Genomic DNA, 23,505 nt, shown 5'->3' on the forward strand with positions numbered 1-23,505 from the left:
AGGCTTCTACATGTCAGTGTGACATTTCCTGGATATTTATTAAAACAAATATGTATTTCTATATTATAAATAAAGGAAGCCAGTCAGCAACACATTTTCTGGCACAGCACATCAGTGTTAATAATCACACATAGGCTGAATTTAGTGTTTAATGAAGTACTTTATGCTTACGTCGAATAGGAGGGATGAAACTGGGAAACTGCACATTCTGCTTTCTTAGTAGACAATAAAACACTTAAAATAGTCAAAAAGCTGTGAAAGAGAAATAATATGAAGTGTCTGTGAACTTAAATTCAAATGTACTTTAGGAGAGTATTCATGCCAGCAGAAGTACAATTTGCTATCAAACTTAATATTATTTTTCTTCAAAACCCCTTTTTTCCCCTCCAAGCATTAGGTTTGCAGATTATTTAGCTTATTTTGACATTTTAAATGTTAATCTCTTCAAAATGTCAATCTCTATCCGCACCAGATGGAAGGGCATCCCCCTTTTCGAAGAGATCAAAAACATGCGGAGGAAACGTGGATAGTCGGGTGTTGCCTGTTGACTCTTCTGAATCACGACATCTGCAGTGTGAGATGGCCTGAGGAAAATGGAGGGAAAATAACATCCAAAATCTAAAACATGATTATTTTTCAAATGCTGCACAACGTCTGCAGTCTTCTTGGAAACAGCTTCTTTCTTTCAAACTAACTTCATGCTTTCCAGCAGCGTCAACTCTGAAGACGACACCCTGTAATTTATATTCAGCAGCACTAAAAAAAATATTTCTGCTCATCTCAAGTGGAAAACAGCTGCTTCTGGGTTGTCTTGACATTTTATCCTTAACCAATATCAACAGTCAATAGTCAGTAGAAAGTGTTTTAAAGAAGTAGAAACATCTCTCTTCCTTAAAAATTTAAGGTTTTTAATGCATGCAGCTTCCACTCAGCAGTCTCACAACTTTTACTTACCTACATGTTGGGTTTATTTACTGAGGCAAAACCCAGTTCTTTGCCTTGTTACCTGGTGCCCTTAGAGATTCAATTAATTACATTTCTTAATATATATATAAAAAAAGTGAAAACAACTCGATAAAACATCAAACAAAGGCAATTATAGTAATAACTCAGGAGTTACATGAAAATGTGTGGTGAAGCTGTGATTATTTTTTACTTAGATCACATGCGAGCCTCTGTTCAAGAACTTAATTCTTTGTAATTGCGTCAAAATGTTTTTGCAAAACTCGTGAGAAATTCTCACCGTTCTTCAGCCGACAACAAATGTGGAGCTGATGAGCAAAAACAGAGGCTGTAAGACTGAGAAAATCCCCCAGCCATTCATTTCAGACTCTCAGTAACATAAAACATAGGTTGAGGTGAGGGCAGAAGGATCTAAATGAGCACATGTGGACTGAATATTGTGATTTTAAATGCACAGGTTTCCAACCTGAGGTTGACTCAGTTTACTGGGCATGACCTGCAAAGGTTTTAACTAGTACATTCTAGTCTTGGATGTGAACAAGGTTCAAAGATGACATCTGTAATTCAGTGGATATCTGTAATAATGCAGAAGATCATTAAATTGTTACAGATGTGCACTGAATTATCAAGATCTCATCTTTGTGGGAGGTGATGTTTCTGTTTGTTGTTCATAGTTTCTAAATTGTGTAGGTGCACGAGTGGAATTTTATTCTGAAAATACTTTAAGCGGAATAATTTCATGCCAAGTTAACAGTTTACATTAGTGGAAAGTTTCAGAAGGAATCAGATGGAAGCTTAGATTAACTATAAATTTAAAGGGTCACACAAGGAAAACAAAACAGAAAAGTCTTGAAAGAAACGCCAGATATACCCTAGAAGGTAGGATGCAAGCTGGAGCTTTTTGTGGAATATGGCAATATTTACTGTTTATCTGTACATTTTTATTTCCTTTATCTGCACTATTTAACACACAGATGTTAAAGCAGATAGGTAAAATCTGATGTTCGCATGAAATTGAAACCTAAGCGTTTAGAGGTGAATTCCCCAACTGTTACCTCATTCCAGGAAACGGACGGTAGAGAAAATACTCAGACTGTTCATACATCTGAGTTCCTGTTAAACCTCTGAAAATCCCTTTAGCTTTTCTATATTTCAAACTTTTCTTTTACTGATCTGGGTTTTACCAATAAAAACAAATAAAAAACTAGCAGAACTTGGTTACTTCTTTTATTATCAAGAATCTCTGCATTACATTACAGTGAAAAACCAAACATGAATAAAGCATCAACACAATGCCCTTTTCTATGCATGATCAATGGATTTTTTTTTAAATCAACTGACATCGAAGCTTTTTTTTTTTGCATGATTAAAAACAGAATGGATTTGCATATAGTCTGTTGTAAAGCATGATGAAATGTTTTTGATGAAAATGACACTAACCATTGCACTCGCAACCCTTTTTAATGGCACATTACCATCTGTTGTGCACTCAAATTCAACTTCAGCCCATTGAGGATCCATGAAAGCAGAAATAAATGCTGACTTTTATGTTCTTCTCCAGCTTTTCCCTGAAAAGTTACACATGTTGAAATTATGCGGCCAGAAATGAGGAAGGACTTGAAATGAAAACTGCTATTTACTCACAGTTGAAAAAAAAAAGGGAACTTAACAGTTTTGTGCACTGACCCTACTGAAATCAACAAGTCAGAGCACCGCAAACATCATTTGTTGGGTTTAAATATTCACTTCCACCACTGTCAGAAAAATAAACAAACAAGAAAAAAATACACAGGATAAAAAAAGGATGATTCAGTCTGCCGGTATAAGAAGGCAAAAACAAGGCATAAAAATTAGGCCGTATCATGTAGAAAAAAAATGCTACAGCTACATCAAATATACCCAAAATCAAACTGAAGCAACTTTCAAAGGAATGTGAACTAGAAGTGTCATTATTTATGCTTGTACCTGAAATTAAGACCTAAAAATCGATGTTGTACTGCATCACATTGACAAATAAATACACTTCTTTTCTCGAGGGCAGGTCTATGGGTCTTCACAAATCCATAAACTATGCCATCGGCTGCTTACAGCATCAATAATTAAATTGAACTGTGTTCTTGAAATAAAGGCAGGTTGCTCATTGGTCCGGGATGTGGAGACTCGTTTTGTTCATTTTCAGTCTGATCTAGAGTGTGTGAGCACTGACTTTGCTGTGTGTCGATTTTTACTGCAAAAGTCCTCTGAGATCAACCCTGCTGATCCGCTGGGCTACATGAGCTCCACGTAATTTGCCGGGAACATCCCGAAGTGCCCATCTGGACCAAATCCTCGCCACCAGCCTTCGTCGATCATTTCGATTCCGGTGATTATTTCGTCTGGGTCGAAAGAGATCTCTGTGTCGTCGGCTGAAAGACCAGAGGAGTAGCGTGTCAGCATGAGCAGAGGTAACACTGTGGTTTTGCAGGTATTGTATACTATGTGTAATCAGCCCAGTCCAGAAAGCAGTCTCTAACGTTATAGGGGACATTAGTAAGCATATGGCTCGCATCTCCTGCACATACAGAAAAACTGCATTAATGCTGGACAGTAATGCATGAATAGGTTTGTTACAAGAACAATGAAAAACAGGTTAGCACTTCTCTGTAGCAGCGTGATAAATTAAAAATAAGGATATAAAACAATATAAAATAACATATATACAATTTAACGTAAAGTCGAGAATCAACATTACAAACAAATGCATACGTTGGGATCTCCAAAAGGCCACAAGTATCTCCTTTGCCTTGGCTGCATTTAGGTCCAGGTTACGGTTGTCACTAAATCGCCTCTGGTTAGTATGGGATTTAGTGCAGCATATGCTGCTCAGCAAGACAGAACACTGAACACAAAAACAACAGCCTGACTCTGCAAGAAGAGTCAAACACTTTTTCTGATAACCAGCTCCTATTGTCTCTTCAGCTCCCAGACACCTACAACATGCAACTGAAAGAAGAAGTGATGCAACAGAGCGGTCACCCAGTCTGAGAAAATTTGCCCTTCACTTCTTGGAAACATGTTTGAATTCAAAATAGCTTGTTGTGTATGGGGTAAGAACGCTGTCAAAAACAACGTGTATGTAAAGACGGAAACGTGTGCATATTAGTTGTGCATAAGTAAAATCCAAAAGAGGTATTGTATATTTTCTCTATAAGAATACAAAATAAAATGTTACAGCTTCCAGAAATTACAAACACAAAACAGTTTGTGAATACGATTTCTTTTCTTTGAGAATACGAATTTACATCAGTGACTTGATGTCACGTGATCTCAGGCTCAGAATGTAGTGGGTGGAGTTATACAATGATGTACAGTAGGTGGCAGTATTCACCTCTGAATTTGTTGCGAACCGCCAGCAGAAGAAGAGAAGAAGAAGCAGCAGCACCAGCGCCAAGATGACGGACCAAGAGCATATATTAACGACATGAAGACATATATAAACTTTTTAACATTACCTGGCTTTGTACCGTAGTTTCTTGGTCCGTCATCTTGGCGCTAGTGCTGCTGCTTCTTCTTCTCTTCTTCTGCTGGCGGTTTCTAGCAAATTCAGAGGTGCATACTGCCACCTACTGTACATCATTGAATAGCTCCACCCACTATATTCTGAGCCTGAGATCACGTGACACCAAGTGGCTGATGTAAATTCGTATTCTCATAGAAAATAAATCGTATTCACAAACTGTTATAGCATATTGTATTCATAAAGAATAAACCACAACTGTAAACTTGAACTTTGTGTTTGTAATTTCTTGAAGCTGTAACATTTTATTTTGTATTCTTATAGAGAAAATATACAATAACTCTTTTGGATTTTACTTATGCACAACTATTGACTAATATGCACACATTTCCGTGTTTGCATACACATTGTTTTTGACAGCGTTCTTACCCCATTGTTGTGTTATTTATAAAAGCTCCTGTTACAACTTTAAAATGTTTACAGCAGCGTCAATTAAACTAGTACAATTTAAGCATCTTCCGCATCATTTCAGGGCCTGTTCGAAAAAAAGTCTAAAGACGAAACAGTGGGACATAATGGGGACTATGCTGCACACTGCTGGTCATCTGGCTGAAAAAAGATAGCTACACTTTTTCCTTTTTCCTTGCTTACAAGATGTGGACATATAAAGAAACATCAGTCTTAAAACTACAGTTGGACCAATTACAAGCAGCATGTCTGGTAAAGGAGCCAACGGCAGGCTCTGCCTTATCATCATCAGTTCAGTAGCACTGAGGATAACTGCTGCTTTACTGATTTAAATAAAAGCAACCTGAACCATGCCTAATGCAGATGTTAAAAGAAAACCGGGGGAGGCCACCCTAGATAAAATAGTTACAGCAGATACCACAGAGCTGCAATTCATATCCTCAATTCCTAACAGGGCAAACAAATGTCAGTCACTAAATAAAATTAGGAAGGAAATAAGATTTGGCACAGAAATGATTGTTTTCCTTGACTGTGGCAGGGGAATAAAATGCTGGGGAAACAGTCAGAGTAACGAATCAGAACATAGAGCTGAATAACCACTAGTCATACACATCATTTCCTAACATCTAGCAGCAGTTAAGTCGACATCATTTCTCCTCTGGTTCACACCAGCTCCAACACTGATGGACTTCAAAAAACACAGACTTAAACATAAATATTACTTTTAGCTGCCCACTATTAGTCAGGCTATATCTTAACAGCTTTTACATCAAGCAGTGCTGCTGTTAACTGCAACAATGGTTTTCAATCACATGTTGAAGCATAAACGCAGCATTTAATAATGATCTCCAGGAAAGACTAATTGGAACAATGGTCCAAACAGTTAAAGTAACAATCCTAAGTCACACTATTTGGAAGTCTGCAAATATAAACATCTGGATTTTAGTACTATTACTGCCACAATAATACAGTAAATGGTACCATATTTGCCTTATACGGAGAATGGGTCTGTTTAAGCATTCAGAAATATTTGTCAACAGAGCACAAAATGGCTTTTTAAAACTCAGAGAAGGCGGCTGTCTGCGCTCGATCCTACCGTATTTTACCTGTGAGGTTTTTTTGTGCTCCAGTAGCAGAGATGTGAAATATTAAGAAATACAAACATTATTGAAGGACACAATCTGTGACACCCCATAAACTCTGTCAGGTATTTCAGCTGATCATCCTCTGCGACACACCATGGGGAAAATGACCCAAACTCAAAGGTTGTCAGAAATATTCGTTTCATTTATAAACAAAAGTTAATGCTTCTTAGGCAACACATTAATGTTCAATAAATACACTTAAATACAATTAATTTTAGTTAGACTTGGCCAGCTCTCCCAGCTGGATTAGTCTAGATTTATTTTATCCAAAGGATGGTATATATTTTTCCCCATCTTTATTTCCACAGTAACACATGAATTATAGCTTCATGTTCTCCTCTTTGCAGTATCAACAGTCTAAGTTACAGTTTTGTAGTTTACATGAACTATATATGCACAGCTTAGTTAATGCTACACAATTACTAACCTGCTTTTTTTTTTGGAAGTTAACATATTACTGACAATATTAAATTATAGCAGCAGAGGGAGCTTCATGTAAAGTCACTGGAAACGGTGCTTGTGGGAAAGGGCCTGATGATTCAAAACTGAAATGTTGTTGTTACACTATAACGAATATTAATTGGGGTTATTTTAGGTTTAGTCCTATTATGATCTTATCTTATATGTAAATGAAAATTCAGCAGAAGATATTAATGTTGAGAGTGCTATCGTTCGTTAAGAAGTTGCTTCAATAATTTCTACACATTTTAATTATAAATAGGTTATAAAGAATCAGTAATGAAAAAAATCCTGTTCAGTTGACCAATTTGTCGCATTATTTCTGCTGCTTGACCTCACAGAGTGAAGAGCATTAACCACTGTAGCTGCTTAAAGACCAGTACTAGTTTTAATTTGCTGAATTTATCCTCGTGATTCTGTTTCTAAGCTTGAATTAAATTACATTTAAGTTCAGCGTAAACCATAACACAGTGATGCAACAAGAGGTTTGTGGCTAATACGTTTTTTATGTGCCTTACTGAAACAGCTGATTCATTTATCTTGAGAGAAAAATAGAGAAAAGTTGTTTTACGTTTGAATTACAGTTGGGCGGGTCGCAGGTGTCAAGTTATTCCAAGATTTAAAAAGATGCTACAGTTTTCTGTAGTACGGTTTATACAGAATAAAACCCTTTTACAAAGAAGCTAGAGAAAATGCAGCCTCACCTCCATTGGTTGATGGGCCCTGCCTTCTTTCAAGAAAGACACAATCAGGTGTTTAGAAATTTTTCTGGTGGCAAAAACACCATTAAATGTAGTCCATTAAACACTCTCATTAAGGGAAAACTGTTTTTAAACAAACTAGGAGCAGTATGTCAGTAATGCTGATTATCAGAGCAGATAGCCCAAGTGACCAGCTAATATCAACCTGTTTTGCTTACATAACTCTAAAAAGTAGAAGAGCAAAATAAAAAAATCAAACATTCTGCGCAATAAGCATCTTGTTTTACAGCAGGTTTGTTTTATATTTTTGCTCAAGTCTTAATCAAAATCTCAAAAAATAAATCAAGGTTATAGATAACATTTTTATACCTGTAATAATGTTACTAAAATAAAGTAACAGGAAGAACGCATGTTTTTGTGTTTTAAAGCGCTTGGATCATGTAACATGTCTTACTTTTACGGTTTTGTAAAACACCTTGAACCACAGTATTTATACCAGCCTATGCTGAATACATTTTCTGCTGTGGTAAAGTATATTGTTTATTATTTTTTTATCCTAACAGCCTGTTTTGATGACAACCCCCAGTCATTGATCAACTGGTACAGACATAATCAATCTTTTTATGCTGCATTGTGACAACTCACCAGCCTGATAGTCATACAATGCTCTGGCACAGATGCCTTTGTCTGATGTTTCCTCTACAGTCATTTCGTAGGAGTTACTCTCCTCCACCTGCAAGAGAAATGACCTCAATTCATGTAGCAGATTCAGGAATGTCGTAGGTGAAAAGTGTCTTGCTTTAGTGAAAAGACCACCCACCTGGGCAGGCTCTTGATAAGGTGTTTCTTCAACATTTGTGTTAGCAGATGGTGCCTCCTCTGAAAAAAATGAGGTACTGTGAGTACGACGGTGCGGTTAGAGCCGGTCATCTGCCAGTAGGTGGCAGCACAAACAACCAAAGGGAATAAAAGGCTTTTTTGTTGTTTAAATAGATGGGAGTGTCAGAAAACGGATATATGAAGGTTTAAGATGATGGGAAATGAAAAACCCCACCTTTCTTTTGTTCCTTGGGAGGAGTCTCCTGCTCATCATTCTCAAATGTGGACTGCTCATCATTCAAATCCGGTTCTTTAGCACCCAAAACACAAGCACAGACATGCATGTACACAGTGGCACACATTCACCAGTCTGCACAGGCTCAGCACCACCACCACCAGACCCACTGATAAGAACCTTCATAAGGTTTTCGTTGGCAAAAGACAGCAACAAAAAAAATAGAGAATCTGCAGAATGAGCTGAGTGCAAGCGTGACAAAGAATGAAAATTACCCTTATGAGAAATATGAGGGAGATGACAGACATAAATGACAAATGAAACACTGAGTCTGTAAAAGCCAGAACATGTGTCACCCCAGCCGTTTACCATTTTTGGCTGTAACTCATTGACTATTTTAAACTCTCCCTCATCATAAAATAAATATTTTTTGAAGCTTGTCTATTTGTAGATCATTGCAGCACATTCTCATATCAGGAAGAATCTTTAAACATTGATGTTTTCCAACATTTATTCCCAATAAAAATCTGAAAGGTGTGATGTGCCATTGTATTCAGCCCATACAAGTTAATACTTTGTAGAATCCCATTTCATTGTCATAACAGCTGCAAGTCCTTTGGGATATGTCTCCACCAGTTTTGCACATCTAGATGAAAATATTGTTTCCCTTTCTTTGCAAAAAACTCCAACTCTGTCAGATTGGATGGAGAGCGATCTTGCTGCAGATTCTCGGTTGGATTTGGTTCTGGACTCTTTAAAGCCATTTTAACATGCAAGTATGCTTTGATTTGAACCATTCCACTATTGATCTGGCTGTATGAATCTCCACCCCAGTCTAGTCTTTTGCAACATCCAAAAAAGGTTTCCTCCTGGATTCCTCTCTGATTAATGCTTCTCCTTGCCTGTCCTGTCAACCTAGACAACCATGTATTGGAAGATTTGCAATTTTAATTTCCTCTTTACATTTTCAGATGATGGACTGAACAAAGCTCTGAAATGTTCAAAGCTGGAGATATTGTTTCTAACTCTATGCCAGTCTTCATGATGCTATTTGTTCTCTAATGTTATTTAACAGACATCTGAGGCCTTCATAGAACAGATGGATTTATACTGAGGTTAAACTACACACAGACTGGACTGTATACACTAAAGTTGACTTATGAATTCAACTGGCTGCACTGGGTGTTGTTTAGTATCAGAGTAAAGGGGGCTGAATACAAATGCCACACTTTTCTAACAACTAGGCAAACCTGGTATTATTTTCAAAGAAAGCCATTTGATGGAAATATTTTACTCAGGAGGTCGGTTCTAAGTAAGAAATCAATCATAAGCAGTGGGTGTGCGTTCAGTTTCTGAAACTAACATCTGAGACTTTATATAACTGTTTGTTTTGCAATTAGTTTTGGTATGATTTGGGTTGATAATACTAGTGTGTTTCATTCTTCCTGTATCTATATGTGTGTTTGTGTTTGTGTGTGTGTTAAGCACAGACCTGTGGCACGAACAACCGAGGTGGCCCCTGCTGCCACAGGAGAAGGAGAAGCTTGGCGAGGAGGGGAGCTGGCTCGCTCAGATTCGTACACTTGCTTAGACAGAAAAGGGCTTTGAAGTCGCCCTGAGCAGACGAAACAAACAGACCCCCAAGACATGCCCACAAACGGATGAGAGAGAAAACAAGCAGGAGACAGACTCAGCAGGGGAAAAGACACGGTTATGATCATGACGCAATCAGACCCTCTGAAGAAGAGCTTTGACAATGAAAAAAAAGACGGCTTTGAGAAACAGGGATTACATTCGCACCCACCATTCCCTGACAGCTAGCTAAGAAAAATAGGCTGTGGCAATTAAAGCAAGCGGTTATTGTTTATGCTGGGGCAATACCTGGCTGAGGGCTATCAGGGGCAGCAGAGGGCGCGTCTGAGTCACTGGGCGTTATTCCTCGCTCCCTCTGCTTGAACATCTCTCTGGGGTTCACAGCACGCTGAGAGATGAGCGAAGCTGCGTCCTATGAAAAACAGACAGAAAAACATAGAAAAAGACTACAAAACACCTAAAATACTGATCAAATTGTAGATAAGCGATTGTGATAAAGACAAGGTAATTAGTTACAATCTTTAGAAATATGTATTGCAGACCAAACTTGGAAAAAGGAGCCACTCTGAGCTTTAAAGAAGAGAGAAATAAAAAGAAAATGTGCAGGTTTTTTTTGGGGAAGGAAAACTCACATTGGCTTTTTCCACAGATTCACCTCTCCTGACTGCTTTCGCTTGAGCTGCATCCTTCTGCTGTTGGTCCTCCTGATAATGTTGATATAAAATTTGGCACAACTTTCTGACTTTCACAGGACATGTCTGCAGCAACACTGCCTTCACCAAATCATACCACCGCATTGTACCCAAATGTTCCTTTTTCGCACCCATAAACAAACTAATAGCCTCCATGTGCTAGAAATCCCATCAGTTTTTCTCTTTGTAGAAATTAGTTGAATAAATTGGAGATGCAGAGCTCCAAATTTTCCATGCCGGTACAGATGCTGATTTTCTTTTTTTTACTAAAGACTAAAATGTCCAAGAAAACACGAGGGTTGTGACTGTGGTAGTAGCTTTGAAACAAAGATAAAAGGAAGGACTTGCAAGATCATCCCCACCTATGGATGTTTGCCAGACTTCTATTACAATAAAATAGTTCTGATCCATTTAACAAACAGATTTTTTAATTTTTGACCTGAGGCAGAAAAGGCAAAATCTCAGTCAGTCTAATATAAATTCAGATTATTTTCTGAAAACTTGCTATTACACATTTTTCCCCATTAACTTTGGTTTTGATCCCCATTGCACATGTCGACTCCACATTTACTACAGTACATGACGAGTAGAACATAGCCAAGTGTTTAACCATTAGTTACCCAAGCGGGTGCAAAATGTTCCACTGCCTCATACAAACTGCTGAATTGTTAGTCCAAAACATCCTGCAGTAGATGGCACCAATTTCCTGCCCAAACAGCTCAGGTAGAAAACAACCAAAACTACAAAATGGTATAAACTGGGGAAGCAGTGAAATGCCCAGCAGGTGCATACCAAAAACCCCAGACAAATCTGCATCTGTTGTTCATGTCTCTGTCAGCCATCTGAAGAACTGAAAACCATTTACTCACAGTGTCATTTGATCAGCAGTCAGAGTGAGACACTCACCCAGCGTTGTTTTTCGTGCTCTTTGCTTTCAGCCTCCTGCTGCTGCTGATATTTCCTAACAAACAGGAAAAGGAGGATGATCCTGTTAATGGATGCTGTTATGAACCAGTCGTAACCAGCGCACACACTACCTACTTTTGCTGATCAATTTGAGAAGCTCTCTCCTTGTCCCTATTCTCCCTCAGCACTGCCTCCTTGGTCTCTCTGTCCTTCCTCTCCCTTTCCAGCTTTTGACGCTCCTCCTCAGCCCTGCGACGCTCCTCCTGGCGACGTCTCTCCTCTTCTTTCTAAAAACCAAACAGACCAGCAAGATCAGAATCGATCTGAAATTCCACATGATTAGAAACAGGAGAAAAGTGTCCTATAAAAACCTACAGCAGTTCCAACAGAGTTTAACATATTTATCACTTCCTTTTAGACACAAATGGAAATTTATCATGGCACTATTTTTTTTCCCCAAGCAATATGTTTGCGTTGTGCGAACCAAGCAGATTCAGACTGATGTTCCTCTGTTGAGGTCAGAGAAACCAACCATCTGAGGTCAGAGTGAACCTCCACAGCCCTCCAATGAAATGTTTTTTATAACAACTGATGTACCTCTGCCTGTGCCCAGAAGGTGTCTTTATTGGTCTTCCTGATTTCTGACATAGCGTTGGTTTTCTGGTAAACTGAACCCTGTGGAAAGACAAGAACATATACTACTAGGACAAATAGAAAATCTATAATGATGTAAAGAGTCAGTTAAGCCAGACACCAAGTTTCATTAAAAAAAATTTAGAATATTTTGTTTTATGGACCAGTTCAGACTGCCAGTTCAAACTGGCAAAATTTAGGTATGCAAAACCATTTAACAAATATTTTTTTATTGCTGACTGTGTGTATTCATAGAGCCCTCCAAGTATTAAAGAACTGAGTAAAGATCTTTTTAGGGATACACGATATACATCATAATTTTTTAACATATCGGTAATGGTTCCATAAGTAAAACTGGGCTGATATTAATCGTTTGTTTCCATCTTGTTGGTGTGTATTTGTTCTGGGAGGGGGTTGGGTTAGGGTTAGTGGGCATGTGACCGACAGTGATGAAGGATTGTGGGAAGTTTTCCATTAGTACCAACTCTACTCGGGTTGAGTTGGGTCTACCTGGTTTGGTTCGTTTTCCATTACAATTGAGCACCATCTTAATGTGGACAGGATCGTCAACAGCAAGGCGGCCCCACAGTCCGAAAAGTTAAGGCGATGTCATTTGCAGTGACACAAACAACAACAATGGAGGACCTGCTGCTTGGTCTCTAGCTTTTCTCACACTCAGTATGAAAGAAGAGCCAGAGGATGGATGCAGGCAACAAAATGAAACACTCTGGATAAGTACAGGAGAGAGAGGGAAACCATGGAGGGGTATCAAATTAAGGAGTACGAACTAGAAGATGTGAGGGTAGACCGACGCTACCTAAAGCTCGCTTGCTGTAGTGGTCATATACACAATAAGCCCAGCGTACAACAATTTAACAGTTGAAGATCTTAGTTAATATATAATATGCTGTGACTAGTGACGCCGCCCCCCGACCTAATCAGTCTTCTAATGTCACGTTTTCAGCACGGGTCCGCTGGGCTGGAACCGCAGCAAGCAGATACTAAAAATAGTAACGGTTCCAGGTAACAGTATTAATATCAGGTTTTGATATCAGCCCAAATCTTCATATCGGTCCATCCCTGGATCTTTCAACCACTTATCAGTTTGTTAAAGATAGAGCATACCACAGGCCCCTGAGGACCGCTGTCCTGAAAACGACTGGAGGCTTCTTTGTGGAAGCTGTAGTTAGCTCCTGAAGCTTTGGCCACCTTCTGCATGATCGCCTCAGGTTCCACATCCTCATCTGCTCTGGCATTGATGGTGACATGGGCTCCCTGAAGGAACAGGAGAGAAAACTTTCCTTCAGCACACAACCGCATTTTAAAGTTAGTCCTTGAATGCACCACCCAGTAAAAATGCTGCTGTTAACAGCAATCAGATCAATCTGTCAGCCACCATGAAAATAAGAACTACACTCTTTCGATTGTTTAATTATCACCACTATCAATTCAGACAACAGTATTAGATGGAAAAGCACGCATCCAACGGCAGCATTATTCACAATGAGGTGATGGCTGATGGCCTTGTAAAATTACTCATAAAACACCAAAATTCAATGTGTTTTATTTGGATTTTATGTGAAAGACCAACATAGTAGTGCATAATTTTGAAATAGAAGGAAAAAGACATATAGCTCTCAAACCTGTGGCATACATTCGTATTCAGCTTCCTCAACTCTGAGACCACTAAATCAAATGCCTTCTGAAGTCCCCTAATTGGTAAACAGTTTATTAATTTACACAAAGGAGAACTCTAAAAACAACATACCCATGATAGTGGAAGCATCATGTTGTGGGACAAGGAAAGAAACAAGGAAACTAGTAACGGCTAATGGAAACATGGTTGGAGCTAAACACAGGGACATTCTAGAAGAAAACCTGTTAGAAGCTATAAAAGACTTGAGACTGGGATCGAGGTTCACCTTCCAGCAGGAGGACTCCAAGCATACAGCCAGAACTACAATGGTATGGATTATATCAAAGAATAATCATGTGTTAAAATACCCCAGTCCAAGGTAAATCCAATTGAGAATCTGTGGCAAGACAGGAAAAGTTAAAAGTTTACAGACACTCTCTATCCAATCCGACTGAGACTGAGGGATTTTGCGAAGAACGGGCAAACCTTTCAGTCTCTAGATGTGTAATGGAGGCGAAGACAATCCCCAAAGGATTTGCAGATGTAACTGAAATGAAACTATATTTCATAAAGTGTTGACTCAGGAAGGCCAAATAGTGCATGCTGCCCTTTTTAGATTTTTTTTTGTAAAAATATTTTTGAAAACCTTGTATCTTTACAAAGTAAGTGGTGCTTTGTGTAGGTCTATCACATAAGACATTAAGGTTCATGGATGTACTGTGAAAAACTTCAAGGGGTGTGAATACTTTTCCGAAGTGCTGAATCATTAAAACCATATACTTTTTAGACACTGCAACTTCTAGCATCAGAAGTGCATGTTAAATAAAGCAAGCAGTGCATAGCATTGCAGCTAAGCTGCTTTCACCATTAGAACCAGATGCAGTGATGTAATGGTCCTTCTTGTTTATCGTCATTTGGAAAATTTGGTCATACTTTTTGTTTTTATACAAACCTTAATGAAAATAGTCAATCCTGATGATTTGTCAGGAGCATGGTTGAATTTGTTTAATCAAATTTTAAAAAGGTTATGAAATAATAAATTTGTAAACAATTGAGATCAACTACAGAGTCACACAGCTAAAAAAAACAACAACATGCGATTACCGACAGCTCGAAATACCCATATGTTAAAAAGCACAAAGTTTCATTCAACAGCCAAGACCCAAAAAGGTTTCACTGATCTTGTGAAAGAAACTTCTTCATCAACTCTCTGAGATGAAGCAGAAGAGCTTCTGCCTGAACGCAACCCACTGTGGCTAATATTTCATTGGACCGCCTTTAGCTTTGATTACGGCACGCATTCAATAAGCTTCTGCAATGTCACAAGATTTATTTCCACCCAGTGTTGCATTCATTTTTCACCAAGATCTTGCATTGATGATGGTAAAGTCTGACAGCTGTGCAAAACCTTCTCCAGCACATCCCAAAGATTCTCAATGGGGTTAAGGTCTGGACTCTATGGTGGCCAATCCATGTGTGAGAATGATGTCATATGCTCCCTGAACTACTCTTTCACAATTTGAGTCCGATGAACCCTGGCATGGTCATCTTGGAATATGCCCGTGTCATCAGGGAAGAAAAAATCCATTGATGAAATATCCTGGTCATTCAGTATATTCAGGTAGTCAGCTGACCTCATTCTTTGAACACATACTGTTGCTGAACCCAGACCTGACCAACTGCAGCAACCCCAGATCATAGCCCTGCCCCCACAGGCTTGAACAGTAGGCACTAGGCATGATGGGTGCATCACTTCACCTACCTCTCTTCTTACCCTGATGCGCCCATCACTCTGGAACAGGGTAAATCTGGACTCATCAGACCATAGGTCCAGAGTCTAATCTATATGCTCCCTAGCAAACTGAAGCATTTTTTTCCCGGTTAGCCTCCCTGATTAGTGGTTTTCTTAAGGCTACACAGCTGTTTAGTCCCAATCCCTTGAATTCCCTTCAAATTGTGCGTGTGGAAATGCTCTTACTGTCACTATTAAACATAGCCCGGAGTTCTAATATTGTTTTTCTTCGATTTAATTTCACCAACGTTTAAGTGATCGCCGATCATTCAGGATTTTTTTCTGGCCACGTTTCTTCTTCGAAAACGATGGCTCCCCACTATCCTTCCAGTTTTTAATAATGTGTTGGACAGTTTTTAACCCAATTTTAGTAGTTTCTGCAATCTCCTTAGATGTTTTCTCTTCTTGATGCATGCCAATGATTTGACCCTTCTGAAACAGACTGACATATTTTCCACGACCACAGGACATGGTTTTCGACATGGTTATTTAAGAAATTAGAAGCAACTCATTGTACCAGTTGGGGTTAAATAACCTGTTGCCAGCTCAAACATAATCCCCCATGCAGTAATTATCCAATAGAAGGGTCATACCTATTTGCCTAGTTAAATCCAAGTTGTGACTTTTTTTTTGGACAGGCAGTGTACATCTGTATTGAGAAACAAATAGGCTAAACCTAAATGCTCTTTGCTATTCTGATCAATCATATGCTCTATACCACTTTTGCACCACATACACACACAACAAAATTATTATAGTTCATTCTGTCTTGACGACAGCCCTGTGTGTTGTGTTTGGTTAAAGATAGAAAGCACAAAGAAGCTATTGCTTCCGTGTTTCACTTCCAGCAAAACTATGCAGGCCATGATGAAAATATGAGCCACAGTCATTAAGCTAAAACAAATGGCTGTATACACACATACATACTGCTCCACTGATCCTTATTTTTATTTACTCTAAGGTTTATATATTTATACTTAATAACTGTATGCTGTGAGCGCTTGAAACCAAAGTCAGATTCTTCGTTTATGCACACTATCTTGGCCTGATTCTGATTCTTACAGTAAAAAAACTCCTTCCTGTTTAGGTACAAACAACCAGCATATGAATCAGTTTTTTAACCCTTCTATTTTTAAAGGCGTAAAAAGGCTAGGAGGGCAGATGGCTAACATCCTGATAACTATGTGCAACTATAACATAGCAATTATACCAACAAGCACTAAGAAGTTGTTTCCTGGCATGTCTGAGCTGGTGATTTTTATTAAAGTTGATCGATATTTTTTAAAATGAAAACAGTGCATTATAGTACATACTGCTGGTTAATGTGGGAGTTACTGGTTTTAATGCATTGATGAGTAGCAAAAAAAGTTTTTTCATTAAAGTCCATTAGCATATTTCCATCTCAGAATGACTTCTTTGTGGGTCTTTAGATCCTTGATTCATTTTTTAGAACAATTATTAAAACTGAACACTTCATATATTTATCATACAGACAATACAACAGGGAATAAACAAATATTTTTCCATCTACCTTTTTTCTTTTTCAAAAATATCTAAACTTATGAAATATTTGAATCAGATCTCAGACTTTTCCAGTCTCCATAGGAACCCTGAAAGGTCGAAGCAGCTGCCTGTAAACTAGATGCTTCGACAGCGCAGGGCCTGTGCCTTAACCCAGACAGAATGACAACCTGGGAAGACTCCTGGCTTTGTAACTCTGCCGACATTTTGCATGAGCAAAAATAAATGGTCTTCTTTTCCTCCATACACAATCCACCATACTGTTATACATTGCTTTTCACTTTAAAAACGCCATCAAAATGCATATTTCAAGCTGCCTTAAACATTCAATGTTACCTTAAGGAAATTGGCTATGGCGCTGACATGATTTGCACATAATCCCTTCCTGGCGTCTTTTACACCCTCTCCAGTCTGTAACATAAAGCATTATAGAAAGTTAACCCGCTGTGACTACTTAAAGCATGATTAAATGCTCAAACGCACACTGCAGCACTGACCCAGTTGATTAGAACATATTTAGGCAGGCCAGAATTGGGATCCTGGACGCGGCAGAAGGCGTACATCACTTTTCCACTGTTAAGCTCCTCAACCAGCTCCTCCAATCCTCCATCTGATACACAAACATTGTGGAAGAATTCAATGGTTTCTGTGGTCTGTTGAGTAACTCCGGGCATATTTTCCCTGCTGCAAACATCTGGCTTTAAAAAGCAAAGGCTAGCGGTTCTTCTGTGTTCATATTTAAGCACTACAACTGTATACTGATGGTGACATTCCTACACACATTTGATAATATTATAAAAACAACTGGGTTATTTACCTCCTTTTTCTGCCAGGCGGATGTCATTACTGTTTCCCTCGTAGGTGAACAGGGTCCTGCAGAAAACACCAAGTTAAAGTCGTTGTTGACATACAGGTTCTTCTCAAAATATTAGCATATTGTGATAAAGTTCATTATTTTCCATAATGTCATGATGAAAATTTAACATTCATATATTTCAGATTCATTGCACACTAACTGAAATATTTCAGGTCTTTTATTGTCTTAATACGGATGATTTTGGCATACAGCTCATGAAAACCCAAAATTCCTATCTCACAAAATTAGCATATCATTAAAAGGGTCTCTAAACGAGCTATGAACCTAAACATCTGAATCAACAAGTTAACTCTAAACACCTGCAAAAGATTCCTGAGGCCTTTAAAACTCCCAGCCTGGTTCATCACTCAAAACCCCAATCATGGGTAAGACTGCCGACCTGACTGCTGTCCAGAAGGCCACTATTGACACCCTCAAGCAAGAGGGTAAGACACAGAAAGAAATTTCTGAACGAATAGGCTGTTCCCAGAGTGCTGTATCAAGGCACCTCAGTGGGAAGTCTGTGGGAAGGAAAAAGTGTGGCAGAAAACGCTGCACAACGAGAAGAGGTGACCGGACCCTGAGGAAGATTGTGGAGAAGGGCCGATTCCAGACCTTGGGGGACCTGCGGAAGCAGTGGACTGAGTCTGGAGTAGAAACATCCAGAGCCACCGTGCACAGGCGTGTGCAGGAAATGGGCTACAGGTGCCGCATTCCCCAGGTCAAGCCACTTTTGAACCAGAAACAGCGGCAGAAGTGCCTGACCTGGGCTACAGAGAAGCAGCAATGGACTGTTGCTCAGTGGTCCAAAGTACTTTTTTCGGATGAAAGCAAATTCTGCATGTCATTCGGAAATCAAGGTGCCAGAGTCTGGAGGAAGACTGGGGAGAAGGAAATGCCAAAATGCCAGAAGTCCAGTGTCAAGTACCCACAGTCAGTGATGGTCTGGGGTGCCGTGTCAGCTGCTGGTGTTGGTCCACTGTGTTTTATCAAGGGCAGGGTCAATGCAGCTAGCTATCAGGAGATTTTGGAGCACTTCATGCTTCCATCTGCTGAAAAGCTTTATGGAGATGAAGATTTCATTTTTCAGCACGACCTGGCACCTGCTCACAGTGCCAAAACCACTGGTAAATGGTTTACTGACCATGGTATCACTGTGCTCAATTGGCCTGCCAACTCTCCTGACCTGAACCCCATAGAGAATCTGTGGGATATTGTGAAGAGAACATTGAGAGACTCAAGACCCAACACTCTGGATGAGCTAAAGGCCGCTATCGAAGCATCCTGGGCCTCCATAAGACCTCAGCAGTGCCACAGACTGATTGCCTCCATGCCACGCCGCATTGAAGCAGTCATTTCTGCAAAAGGATTCCCGACCAAGTATTGAGTGCATAACTGTACATGATTATTTGAAGGTTGACGTTTTTTGTATTAAAAACGCTTTTCTTTTATTGGTCGGATGAAATATGCTAATTTTGTGAGATAGGAATTTTGGGTTTTCATGAGCTGTATGCCAAAATCATCTGTATTAAGACAATAAAAGACCTGAAATATTTCAGTTAGTGTGCAATGAATCTAAAATATATAAATGTTAAATTTTCATCATGACATTATGGAAAATAATGAACTTTATCACAATATGCTAATATTTTGAGAAGGACCTGTATAGCATTTCTCTCACTCAACAATGTTTCCTAAACCTATTTAATCATCCATGACACTTAAGATCTGTCATGGATGCAAAAGTATTCATCCCTCCCCGCCTTTGGCATTTTTCGGGTTTTGTTGCCTCACAACCAGGAATTAAAATGGATTGTTTTAAAGTGGCTGCTCGGTGGTGCAGTTGGTAGCACTGTTGCCTTGCAGCAAGAAGGTCCTGGGTTCGATTCCCAGCCGGGGGTTTTTCTGCATGGAGTTTGCATGTTCTCCCCATGCATGCGTGGGTTCTCACCGGGTACTCTGGCTTCCTCCCACAGTCCAAAAACATGCCTGTTAGGTTAATTGTTAACTCTAAAATTGCCCTTAGGTGAATGAGTGTGTGTGTGGTTGTTTGTTTGTTGCCTTGCGATGGACTGGCGATCTGTCCAGGGTGTACCCTGCCTCTCGCCCATAGACTGCTGGAGATAGGCACCAGCTCCCCCGTGACCCACTATGGAATAAGCGGTAGAAAATGACTGTTTGAAAGTTTGTACCATTAATTTACTGAACATGCCAGCAATTTTGAAGGTGTATTATTTGTTTATAAATACGTCAAAAAAACAGAAAGCTTCAACATGCATAACTGTTCATCCCCCTATAGTCAGTACTTTGTAGAGTCACCATTTGTGGCAATTATAGCTGCAGGTCGCTTTGAATAAGTCTCTATGAGCTTGCCACATCTTGCCGCTGGGATTTTTGCTGTTTCCTCAAGACAAAACTGCTCCAGCTCCTTCCTGTTGGATTGTTGTCGCTGACTTTGACTAGGTCACCCCAACAAATTTAAATGTTTCCCCTTAAACCTCTTAAACCCCCTTAAGGTGTTGCTTTTGCAGGAGGGTTCCGGTCATCGTCCGGCTGGAAGGTGAACTTCCACCCTATTCTCAAAACACAGGCTAACTGTCTTGCTCAAGAATATTACTGTATTAAGCACCATCCATCTTTACCTCGACTCGGTCCAGTTTCCCTGTCCCTGCTGCTGGAACACATCCCCACAGCATGATGCTGCCACCACTATGTTTCCCTGTGTGGATGGTGTTCTTGGGGTGACGGGATGTATTGTATTTGTGCACGACATAGCGTTTCCTTGGTGGCCAAAAAGTTCAGTTTTAGTCTCATCTGACCAAAGCATCTTCATCCATACATTTGGGGATTTGCCCACATGCCTTTTAGGTAAAGTTTTTTGCAGTTCTTGTATTGTATATATTTTTCTCATTCCACTTCACCAACTTTGACAATTTTGTGCAGATCCATCACATAATATAAGATAAACATTTAAATTACAAGTTGGAAAATAACAAAATAGATAAAAAGCCAAAAGAGATGAATACTTTTGAAAGCCACTGTAATTTAATTTGCTTTTAAAACACTATATCATGCTAAAATTGGTGGATCAAAACAGTTTTTTTGTTAATTTACTATATTTATGCAAAAACTTGCTTTTTAACTATCAAAGAGTGAAACCCCACATGAAGTTGAGGAGGAGATTTCATAAGAAAAAACATAGAGGCAGTAAATATAAATACTATCTCCATGACTACAGACGTAGATAAATGATAGTAATTAATTTTAAGTGCAATATTGCAAGGAATGTTAAGCCTTGGATGTCTTATGACACAGTAAAAAGGCTTCTTAATCTTTTGTTCACATGTTTTACATTTTGCAGATTAACCTGTAACACAGATGCAATGGGAGCTCTGTGATCACGTATCTGTCAGGTTTTAACTGGAGATGCACCAAAAAGACAGAAACGGATCGGCTGTGAGTGGTAGCCAGCAGGTCAAATAAAACCAGGGGAAAGCCTGATCAGTGCGTTTCTAGTTTTAACTGAAATAAACTTGCTTCCTATTTGTAAAGGGCACTCTACTTACTCTTACAGTTGTTTCCAATTGTCTATCTCTCTGAAATGAGCCGATACAAAGTCAGGTCTTTATTCTCTTGTTGCTTTACCCTGTCAGCGCAACGTCAGGGGAACAAAACTAAGTTCCTGAATAAGTGAAAGAGGGCTGTAAAAAGTCAAAAATGAACACACGGAAACATTCAGAACATATATTTAGAGTGAGGACCGAGCCAACGAGAGATCCCAGAGCAATTTCTTCTTTGGATTAATTAATTGAGGTCACAGTTAAACACCGCAGCTGTCACCAACAGGTCTCTATTAAGAGGCATTGCTGTAAGGTTTATTATCTGAAAGAGGAAGTCCCTGAATTTGCCTCTCGGTCATGTTTAACATCCATCTCCCCAGGAAGTGGCTCAAATATGCGCGAGTTTTAGCTCATTTACTTCATGAGATCATTTAACACGTTACAAATACACATGAAGGAACATCGCTCACTCAATTTTTTAGCTAATTAACAGCTATTTTTATGTTAGCATATTCCAACCTCTAAACATTTACTAGCAATAAATTATTATTCTCCCATGAGAAGAACTCTGACATATTTTGAGGTTATTATTATCATAATGTCCAACAGTTTTATCCTAACTGATTTTAAGATGCCGTGTAAGTTTATCCAATATAAGGCAACTTATTTGACGACTGAGTCAAAGCTAGCAACATTGGATGCTAACCAGCCCTCTTCTGCACAGCTAACGCCGCTTTAAAGATGGTGCCCCTTACCAGTTCGTGTCGGATTTTTCATCTACCACTTCTTTATAGGCAGCTGTTAATGCAGGTCCATTTTTACTGAGGTTTACAGCCATAGTTTTAGCCGAGTTCAGCTAGCCGGCTTGATCTCTGCGGGCTTCACCCTTCCTACAGGAGGAGTGGCAACGATGCTTACATTCATCTGCGAGGAAGCTACATTCGCCCAGAGTGTCCTCCATATAAGGCTCCGCGACACCCGGATGGCGGGGCTCTACCATACATTTACACACGACAGTGTAAGATTGTAATGCTATGTTCTAATCTTTGTAAGAAGCACCAGTTTGTTTACCAAGGGGACTGATTTGTGCACGAATATTTCTATCTTTAATTATTTGCAGGTCTGCACCGTTAAAAACTTCGTGTAGGAACGTATTTATCAAACGTACCCCCCAATGTGCGTCACTAAAAGGTGATCAATGGTCCTCTAAATACGGACAAAATATTTAAGGCAATTTCTTGAAAAGTGTCATGGAGGACCTACAGTGTCTTGCAAAAGTATTCACACCCTTATATTTTTATTTCAATATTTAATTTTTTAACTACAAACTTCACTGGCTTTTGTGTGGTAAACCAACAGAAAGTAACACAAACACAAGCATACAAAACAAATGTGGAAAGTATTTATATACAGCCCTTTGAGTCAATACTGTAAAATCACTCTGCTGTAGTTAGTCTCTACAAATTTCAGACCTTTAGAAATTTCATAATTTTCCCATTGTTCCCTGCACAATAGATCAAGCTCAGTCAGGTTAACTGGCAGTTTCCAGTTCTCAACTGGTTTTCGGTGTTGACTTTGATTGGGCCGTTCTAACATATGAATACACTGTGATCTAATCAGAGGTCGACAACCTTTACTGTTCAAATTGTCTTTTTTGTCCTTGCTCCTACATAATATTGGTCAAGAATAGCAAAACCTACACACTGGGGAAAAATACATAAATACCTCCAATAAAAAAGGTTTATGGTAAAGTTTAAGAACTCTTTTCAGTTCTACGTCATTATTAGCCAAAGTTATTAGGCACCTCTGTGGAGACCCCTAGGAGCCATGGGTCTTTCATCTAAACAGTTCCAATTTAACTGGTTGCATGTTTAGTGTCATTGTCTGCCTGGAAGGTGAAACTCTGCACATACCTTAAGTATTTTGCACCCTCTAACATCTTTTCTTCATGGATTGCTCCATCCAGCAGGGACTGCTGAAGAAAAACCTCCACACAGCATGATGCTGCCACCACAATGTTTCACTATACA

General features: G+C 39.2%; 1 protein-coding gene across 4 annotated transcripts; it reads right to left on the minus strand.

Moving 5' to 3' along the window:
- Positions 1-2,176: 2,176 nt before the first annotated feature.
- dbnlb (drebrin-like b) lies at positions 2,177-22,413 on the minus strand. Of its 4 annotated transcripts, XM_047381930.1 has the most exons (15): positions 22,231-22,413; positions 17,877-17,932; positions 17,557-17,669; positions 17,396-17,470; positions 13,236-13,385; positions 12,075-12,152; positions 11,613-11,764; positions 11,478-11,532; positions 10,512-10,583; positions 10,168-10,291; positions 9,779-9,901; positions 8,287-8,361; positions 8,053-8,111; positions 7,878-7,965; positions 2,177-3,368 (listed from the first exon to the last, which is right to left on the minus strand). In XM_047381930.1, exons 1-15 carry the CDS (start codon positions 22,311-22,313, stop codon positions 3,232-3,234), a joined length of 1,440 nt encoding a protein of 479 aa, XP_047237886.1. In that variant the 5' UTR covers positions 22,314-22,413; the 3' UTR covers positions 2,177-3,231. The 4 variants fall into 4 exon arrangements, with proteins under 4 accessions (XP_047237886.1, XP_047237887.1, XP_047237888.1 ...); XM_047381931.1 differs by lacking the exon at positions 8,287-8,361; XM_047381932.1 differs by lacking the exon at positions 9,779-9,901 and having other exon boundaries at positions 22,231-22,412.
- Between the last annotated feature and the right edge of the window lie 1,092 nt (positions 22,414-23,505).

The sequence above is a fragment of the Girardinichthys multiradiatus genome, chromosome 12 (assembly GCF_021462225.1).
Source record: "Girardinichthys multiradiatus isolate DD_20200921_A chromosome 12, DD_fGirMul_XY1, whole genome shotgun sequence".
NCBI lineage: Eukaryota > Metazoa > Chordata > Actinopteri > Cyprinodontiformes > Goodeidae > Girardinichthys > Girardinichthys multiradiatus.